Source organism: Buceros rhinoceros, unplaced genomic scaffold (genome assembly GCF_000710305.1).
Source record: "Buceros rhinoceros silvestris isolate BGI_N320 unplaced genomic scaffold, ASM71030v1 scaffold25412, whole genome shotgun sequence".
NCBI lineage: Eukaryota > Metazoa > Chordata > Aves > Bucerotiformes > Bucerotidae > Buceros > Buceros rhinoceros.
Genome location: NW_010397604.1, coordinates 2,885 through 11,741, shown reverse-complemented (window position 1 = coordinate 11,741; position 8,857 = coordinate 2,885). Strand labels below are relative to the sequence as shown.

Sequence of the window (8,857 nt, the reverse complement as noted above, 5' to 3'; positions counted from 1 at the left end):
TCTTTAGGAAGGGATGCAAGAGCCTGACCTGTTGTCCTGAGCTCCTGAACCAGGCCCTGAGAGTACATCTGATAATCTGTGTCGTTTCAGTACAAGACGCAGTACAGCACCAGGGTCTTCACCAGAAACGTCCTCCACAGCAGCAATGTCACAGCAGGTGTGACAACCACTCAGATCCCTGCGCTTGAGAACTTCACTGGCATCCTGGAGAACGTCACTCATGCCCTGGGGACCATCTCCGAGGTGCTGACCTTTGAAGAAGTGATTCCTGTCCCGGGCTCAGCCAATGGGGTGAACGCGCTGGGGCTGGTAGTGTTCTCCATGTGCTTCGGTTTGGTGATCGGCAGCATGAAGCAGAAGGGACGGGCCCTGCGGGAGTTCTTTAACTGCCTCAACGAAGCCATCATGAGGCTGGTGGCCATTATCATCTGGTGAGGAGCACGGCCGGTTGGAGCAGGAGGTCTGCAGGTGCAGTTTCCGCTGACCTGATGAGAAGTGGGGTAGCTTTAAGGATGACATGCACAGGAAAAGCAGATGGGCACAGCTCTCCTTTGGCTCCATCAGGCTGGAGGGAAAAGTCTGGATGGGATGTTTGTTCACATTTCATTTCCTGTTTTGTGTTTTTACCTTAGAAATATCAGGTACACCAGGACTTGCTTTCCTTGAGGCTGCTGGAAACATCCTTGGAAGACCAGAGAGCTGGAGTGGAAGATCTCTTAGCCTTACCAGCAGGGGTAGGGTGTGAGGCTTTCCCACCAAAAGCTTTCCTTCCAGCTCTGCCCCAGGAGCCCGACTTAGCGATGAATCACTGTAACCTGCTGCCACTTTCCTGCCGCTCAGGGTGGCGCCTGTACGCGTTAGCGCTGAGAGCTGAGCTGGGGTGACTCCGAGTCACTGCCTTTCCCTTTGAGGCCTCCCAGACCCCGACGCCTCTAGAGCTCAGCTGCTTGTGGCTTTCTGTGGGAGGCTGCTGGGCTACGTGGCCGGATCAGCCAGGCACCACGGAGACGCGGCTGCTCTAGAAGGCACCATTTTACCAAATCTTGTCATTTTAAGCTCTTTACCATCTTGGGCTTGAGGTCTAAATAGCAATTTCTGGAGGTACCACGAGACAGGAGAGCTGTGGGGCTGGCGGAATACCTGGAAGTGTCTGACAGGGAAGGGATCTGCCAGCCCCACGCTCTCTCCCGTGTTAGATCACTCCAGCTTGCTTTCCCTGGTCTTCTAGTCTCAGTCTTGTATCTCAGAGCAGCACCCTGAGCACAGGGGAACGGGCCTTACACAGAAGGACACAAAGGGGAAGAACAACACTGAGCTCACAGCAGAGCGTTGGGGAGCTCCAGCCTCTCTGGGATCTTTTCCTCCACGGATGAGCCAGAACTTGGGGCCTTGCTTTCCTAAGAAGAGAAAAGAGCTGCCCAAGGGCACAGAAGGGAGATCGTGAGCGCAGTGGAACAAGCAGAGCTGCGTGCCTCCAGCAGCCCCTCCTTCAGCTGCCCCTTACAGCGAAAGAAGGCCGAGTGTTGATGGACAGCACACGGGTCACGCTCAGGGAACTGCCTGTGCGCAGAGCTCCTGGCGAACAGACCCCGCGGGTAGCAGAGACAGGGCTGTCAGCTGCGTCAGCACTCCTCCCCGGAGCCACGGGCTGCAGAGCATCTCCCAGGAGCTTGTTTTTCCTGGGAAGCTCTGGTCACTAGCTGCAGCCAAGGATGTCTTCTAAGAGGAAGGTCAGAGGAAATGAAATATTTGTGAAATCCTCTCCGGAAACTTTTCCAAACCTCCCAGGCTAAGTTGGAGTTTGGCATGTGGACCTCTGAGCCTTGTGCATGAGTTGCATGTGAGCTCTCGAGCTACAGAGGCCCAGCTCTGAGAGGTGTGGCGTGGAGCTGGGGTTTTCTTTGGTCCAGTTATTTGTCCATGCTTAGTTTAGCGCCCGTGATATCCTCCATGCCTGTGTTATGGCTTCCTTTCCGTGGAGCCTCACTGCTGCTCACGAGGCGCATTGTGATGGAGGGGGGGAAAGCCATGAGGAATGCAGAGGACAGCAGTGTACCTCCGGGGCGGGGTTTATATCAGCCACGGCTGCTTTCACAGGCGGTGCTGTGCCCAGGCCTCGCGACACGTATGGGTTCCTGCCTGTTCGCACTCCCTGAGCGGGAAGCTCTGGCGGTAGCAAGGCTGGTGTCGCAGAGCCTGTAGGACACTGGCTTTCACTCCTGACTCCCTGTTTCTCCTGCACTTCCCTGTACCTCTCAGCAGAAAGAACACTCTCAGCCCAAGCTCTTCTAGGGAAGGAAGGAGCTCTGAAGGCTCCTCTACATCACCTCCCCTGTCAGTTCCAGAAGGAGTGTTGTGGGAACACATAGGGAGCCCAGGAGGAGGAAACCTCCACCAGTGCCCAAGCCATGCACACAGCTGAGTGCTGGGTCCCTGACAAGGCACCAAGAGCTGGTTTAGCCCACGTGGTGAACAAGTCCCAGCTCTCTCCAGGTTTCCAGAGGAAAAAAATAAAACAAACCCAGCAGTATCATCCAGCGCTTGGGCTCAGTGAGCACTTCTGGTGTGCTGGCTCACTGGGGGTTTGGCCAGACAGCGTGCATGAAAGCTGGCGTGAAAGTGTGTGTGCCAGTTCTGAGCACCGGCCTTGTGTTTCTGCCACAGGTACGCTCCAGTCGGGATCATGTTTTTAATTGCTGGCAAAATCCTGGAGATGGATGACCTGGCAGTGATGGGAGGCCAGCTGGGGATGTACACGCTCACCGTCATCGTTGGACTCCTCATTCATGCCCTCTGCATCCTGCCACTGCTCTACTTCATCGTCACTCACAGGAACCCCTGGGTGTTCATCGGGGGGCTGCTGCAGGCCCTCATCACAGCGCTGGGCACCTCCTCAAGGTACGACGGCTACACAGGAGGAGGGTTGGGGCTGGTGTCGGTACTCTGGGGCTGTTTCTCAGCACTTTGTTGCCCTCAGTGCAGCACTGTGCTCTCACTGTTTCTAGCATTAGCAGCTTTTTGCACTGGTCCAGCGGAGCTCATTGGAGAGCAGAAAGGTTCCCACTCCCCTGCTCAGGAGCCCTCATCACGCGGCCACCTCTAACCATCAGCACCTCACCCATCCTCCTCCTCTTCTCACCAGACATGGTGCCTCTGCCTGCAGCACTGAAACGCGGAGCTGAGGACAAACCCCAGATCCTCCTGAACGCAGCGTTATTCCGCGTGCCCACCCCTCTCCCCCAGGCCCTCGCACGCCTCTCTCCCCCAGGCACACACACTGCCGGCAGCTGGCGTTCACTCACCGGAGACCTGGGCAGGGGCAAAGACACCCAGACATCCCGCGGCCCACGCTGCCACGCAGCACAGCCACCGCAAGGGACTGCAGGGGGCTGCCGTGGCTCTGGCTATGCTCATGTCCTGGCAAGGAAGATGTAGCAGTGTCTCCCACGTGTGTTCTCGCGCTGAAACACAGCGTTTTTCCTGCTCGTCTTCTTTCAGAAGCAATTCTCTGCTTTCTCTGCAAGACACACTCTCACACGTGGGTCCATCTCATCTTGTGCACTGAGGGGGGTGAGAAAGGGCTCAAGTGTTTTTAATTGCTGGGAAAGGAGCTTTGGTCTCGAGGCTCTGTCCCGTGTGCCCCGAATCCTCCAGCATGACCTTCTTTTGGTGCCACACCAGCATCCTCAGCCCCAGGGTTACAGAGCCCCTGTCCCCGCTCCCTGGGAACAGCCATGGGTGCCCGTGCTGCTGCAGCCTGCACCCTGTCTGAGGAGGCCTTGCTTAGACTGTTCTTTCTCCGAGCAGCTTCTGGCCTCTGGCTCACATGGCAGGGTGAAAAAGCAGGTGGGTAAGGTCATCGGCGAGGCAGAGGCTTAGGCCCTCTTCCAAAGTCAGCGCACACCCACTTCATGCTGTTCTGTACATTCCTTTCAGCTCAGCGACTCTGCCCATCACCTTCAAGTGCCTGGAAGAAAACAACGGGGTGGACAGGCGCATCACGAGGTTTGTCCTGCCTGTGGGAGCTACGATTAACATGGACGGCACTGCTCTGTACGAGGCCCTCGCAGCCATCTTCATCGCACAAGTCAACAACTACGAGCTGGACTTCGGGCAGATCATCACAATAAGGTAACTTCCGAAAGAGCTGCGGGACTTCAGGAAGGGGTCGGTTTTGTTGGCCTGTCTGAGGTGTGGTCAGGCTCCGCTTCTGCTCAGAAGACACCGTGAGAAAAAAAAGTGTGGAAAGAAGGGGTGTGATTTGGGCACCTTGAGCCCTTGCTGCATCTCCAGGTCTGGGCCATCCCTTGGCCTGAGCTGCAGTGTGCAGCTGCCATGGACGGGTGCTGGCAGCGGGGACCTGGCTGCTGGCTGATGTCCCAGGTGTCACCATCCTGCTCCGTGACCAGGGCAGAAAGGTGTTTGTAGGTGATGAGTTTGAGCAACTTCCTGACAATTTTGCAAATGCAACTAGCTCGTTTCTCCCACAGAATCACAGAAGGCTTTGGGCTGGAAAAGCCCTTTGATCTCCTCGAGTCCTCCCTGACCCCTGTCCCGCAGCAGCACCTCCACACGGCTGGGAAACCCCTCCAGGGATGGGGACTCCACCACTGCCCTGGGCAGCCTGGGCCAGCCCGGGACAACCCCAACGGGACAGAAACGGCTCCTCAGGGACAACCTCAACCTCCCCTGGCACAGCTAGAGGCTGGTTTCCCTTGTCCTGTCACTTGTTGCTTGGGACAAGAGACTGACCCCCCTCTCCCCCTCACTCCAATCTCCTTTCAGGGAGTTGTAGAGAGTGTTAGGGTCACCCTTCAGCCTCCTTTTCTCCAGACTAACCCGCCCACCCAGGTCCCTCAGCTGCTCTCCAGTGCACTTGTGCTCCAGACCCTTCCGCAGCTTCATTGCCCTCCTCTGGACACGCTGACAGCTCTGCTTTCCTCTTCCTCCAGCATCACTGCCACGGCAGCCAGCATTGGGGCTGCAGGTATTCCCCAGGCAGGACTGGTGACAATGGTGATAGTGTTGACATCCGTGGGGCTGCCTACTGAAGACATCACGCTGATCATCGCTGTGGACTGGTTTCTGTAAGTCCTCTGTGTGCTCCTGTGCCTGCAGAGTCTGTCTGTACTGCCAACGTCTCTGCCAAAAGCAGTCTCAGGAACCTGTATCCATGAGACCTCTGCCCAGGAGCCCCTTCTGCCCATGCTGGAGTCTTCCCCATGTACCTCAGGGATCCAAGGCACCAGAGGTCACCTGTAGATCAGCCTGATCGCCAGGCAGGATGTCCTTCGTTTGCTCTATCTTAAAGGCACCCAGAGACTATCTCCAGGCAGACCAATAATGTGCCAATAATAAGCAAATTCCCCCTGCAGAGCGATGGTTCTGCGGTACCAGACATGGACAGTGGGATGAGACTGGGCTGCACAAAGCTGAGGAGTGGTTAGATGGGGCCACCTACGTTGCTCCGTTTGAGCTGCCTCCCCTTTCAAACCTCGGGACGAGTGGTTTCACAAGACTGCTCGTGGGAACGAGACTGAAGGACGCGTTTGTGCACGGTCCTCGCTCTCTCAGTCTTCTCAACAAAATCCTGACGCAGGGATACACCGTCAGTGTGTCCTTGTTCTTCTGTAGCTTGAATCGCTGGGTTGTAGCCAAAGCAGCCAGAGTCTGCTCCCAGCCGTAGCTGGGCGGCTGGAAACAGTCTTGCCCAACACCTTCACCTCTGCTGCGAACTGTGCACAAGAACAGCCTCGGTGGGGTGGGAAAAGCCCGGCCTCCCAAGACACCAGTTACCTCTGGCTCGTACCCAGAGGGCTGGTTTCAGTCAGGAACCAAATGTCTCATCTGCTGCCGCTGAAGGATACGACGGGTGTCTGCACTGGTGATAGCTCCAGCTCCTACGTGCAGTCGTGGTTGTGGAGAATATCTCCCCGGCAAAGGGTGGTTAGATGTGCTGTTTTGCCTTGTCTGGGTGTGTGCTGTCCATGCTGAGGACCTCTGGCTCCACAGCGACACTAAGCCACAGGTTTGCACCACAAGTTCTGCACTTTTTGTAAAACAAAATGCAACTCAAGTGTAAGAGACGGGGCGAGGTTCACCTGCTCGGCAGGAAAGGCTCAGCAGCCCTGTGGAAAGGAAACTGTCCTTGTGGAACCACAAGAATGTTTCTGTCATATTGTGGCAAGTCCAAAACTTTTCAGTGAGAAGCTGGGACTGGAACAGAGCAGGATCCAATGTGAAGCCTGTGCTCAGGGCTACCACCGAAGGAAAGTGCGGGGGGAGTCACTTTCCTGCCAATGTTGATGCGTCAATTATTAGAGTGACTTGAAAAGTAGAAAAAGTTTTGTTCAAGGTGTTTCTTGACAAAGTCTTCATCCCTCCAGCTGTTACTAAGAAGCATTGTTTCTTTTTTCTCTCTGATTTTTCAGAGACCGCCTTAGAACGACCACCAACGTCCTGGGGGATTCCCTGGGGGCCGGCATTGTGGAGCATCTCTCCCGGCGTGAGCTGGACGCGCAGGACTGCGAACTTGGTAATTCTGTGCTAGAGGAGAAAAAGCGGCTCTCCCAGCTGTTCTGTCCCCAGCACGACACCCACAGGCACCCCAGGAGTGAGACAGCTCTGTGAAACGGGGCAGCAGAGCACAGGCTGATGCTGTAAAAAGCCGAGACTTGAAGCAGAAATCTGTAGTGGAGGAGAGAGAAAGAGCCACTCTCCAGGACGCACAGGTTCCCCCCTGCCCCCGCCACACACAGTCTTCCCTGAGCCCTTTTCCCCCCCATCTCTTTCTGACTGGCATTAAAGAGGAGAAAATTAAACTGCAAAGAAAGTTTTACTCCACCAAGCCTGATTTAGTCATTCTTGTGGGGCCCAAGAGTTAGAGCTGACTAAGACTCAGTGATTGAGCTGGACTAGGAGGTCCCTGGTTTCTCAGCGAGGTGGGTCAGGGACAGCAGCACCTGTGGAGTGGCACCCAAATGTGGCATGAGGGCTCTGCCCTGAATATCCACCCGCAAAGCCTCCCCTTGGTCTGTGGCTTCCCCCAAGCACGTGAAGCTTTTAGTGTTGTCATTTGGAGACCTCTGGAGCGCCCCAGTGCTTCTGTTCAGCTCTTCGCTGGCAAGAGCGTGTACGATAAACACGGTGTCCTCTTTGCTCACAGTCCCGCTGTTCGCTCAGGTGTGCGGATGATGCTTCCTGAGACCTTCTCACTCCTCCAGCAACCCTTCTGGCTGCACTCGCCCAGCTCCTGAAGGAACGTGGGACCACACAGCAGGGACAGGGCTTACCGTGCTGGCTGGTGGCACAAATAGGGGTCAACAGGCTTGTCATTAGTGGAAGCTGCTAAAGGATTGTGAAAGCAGCAAACAATTAAATATTTTGTTATGTCCATTATTCAGCCTCTGAGACAGATCTCCCCTCTGCAGAGCTCTGCCAAACACCGGTTCACTTCATTGCTCTTTAGCAAGCTGCTCTCCTTTTGGTGAAACCAGGAGGAGAAATGCAAAGTTTAAGACCAGTTTGTCCAGCCGAGCTGCTGGGTCGTCCCTCTGTGCCAGGAATGACTCCTGCCACCCCGGATTTCCTCAGAAAACAGTTTCACTCCTTATCATAAGACTCCCAAAGAAACTGTTCCTTTGCTCCTCTTTGGCGCTTTCTAGAAGTGACTTCCCTTGAGTCGTACCGCTGGAACGTGCCTCCAAACAGCTCTGTCTTCCTCCAGCTCCTTGTCTTTCACAGGCAGCACCCACCACTTCTCAGCACTGCTACAACTTTGCCAGACCACAAACTTATAAATTCAGGATAAATTTCCTACCAAATGGAGCTCAGCTTCTGTTTAACATACTTGGACCTAAGCCCACAAGAAATCTGAAACACCTCAGAGGCTCAAGCAAGAAGTAGGGACCTGCTTCATTCCCGCTCTATCCCCCTTCCCTGGCACAGCCAGAAACACGGCGGACAGTGATCAGGACCAGCAGGGCTTGCTCTATAATATCCGGTCCACGAACACCCAGAAAATGAATGTCCAGACACAACTAGGAAGAGGTAAAGGATCCTCAGGTGTCAGGCTACCGTCCTGCTTTAGAAAGGGCTGAGCTCAGCAGTGAGCAGCCTCCTGGTGCACACCCCAACGGGGCAGCTTCTACCTGAGGTCTGCTCCTCGTCCCAAAGCCAGGACGTCACGTAAAGCCCTCCACCCTGCCCTTCCGCACCGCTCCTTTTCGTCCAGGAGCCCAGGGCATCCCGCCGGAGTGGCACCTCAGGAAGACCTCAGCGTCAGCGGGAGTCACCGTTGCCAACCACCCCCGCACAGCTGCCCATGCTCAGCGCCCCAGCACCAACGGCGCTTCCCAAAACGCTTCTGGAGATGCCCAAAGCCAGATCCTTTCTGACCCTTCGGGAATTGCAGGGTTATATATCGGTGCTGCCACATCGCACATCCTGTAGGCAGAGAATTCTGGTTTTATGGGCTGGAGGATTGTTGGGTGCCCGAGATAAGTGGGCAGATGCATCTCTTTGACACCGGAGTGGATAACAGAGCAGGTAGGCAGCAGGTATTGGAGCGCCACGAGCAGGCGTGGCTCCAGGCCCACCCGAAGGCGTCAGGCTGTTTCCTGACGGAGGGAGGCAGGTTGCTTGTTCTGACACAGACCTGCTCTAGCAGGACAAGTCATTGTCCCCCTCCGTGCAGCACTTGTTACCTTGTGTGAACACCATTATAATGTCTGCTCTTCTCCTTTCTCTAAACAGAGCCCGTATACCCTCACAGGTAATAATCCTTCACCTTCCTCCTCTCTGGACTTTTTTCTCGCTGTTCCACATCTTTCTTAGAGAGTGGAGTAACTAAAATTTG

The 8,857-nt window shown here is 55.3% G+C and overlaps 1 protein-coding gene across 1 annotated transcript in view; it reads left to right on the top strand.

The window, feature by feature from the left end:
- The window catches only part of LOC104502356 (excitatory amino acid transporter 4-like), an 18,251-nt gene extending 11,621 nt beyond the window's left edge, over positions 1-6,630 (top strand). Inside the window, exons 6-10 of the mRNA XM_010146320.1 lie at positions 91-431; positions 2,665-2,898; positions 3,937-4,131; positions 4,953-5,087; positions 6,432-6,630. Of these exons, the coding sequence (XP_010144622.1) occupies positions 91-431; positions 2,665-2,898; positions 3,937-4,131; positions 4,953-5,087; positions 6,432-6,630 (1,104 nt within the window). The remainder of the gene's footprint in view (positions 1-90; positions 432-2,664; positions 2,899-3,936; positions 4,132-4,952; positions 5,088-6,431) is intronic.
- Positions 6,631-8,857: the final 2,227 nt, after the last annotated feature.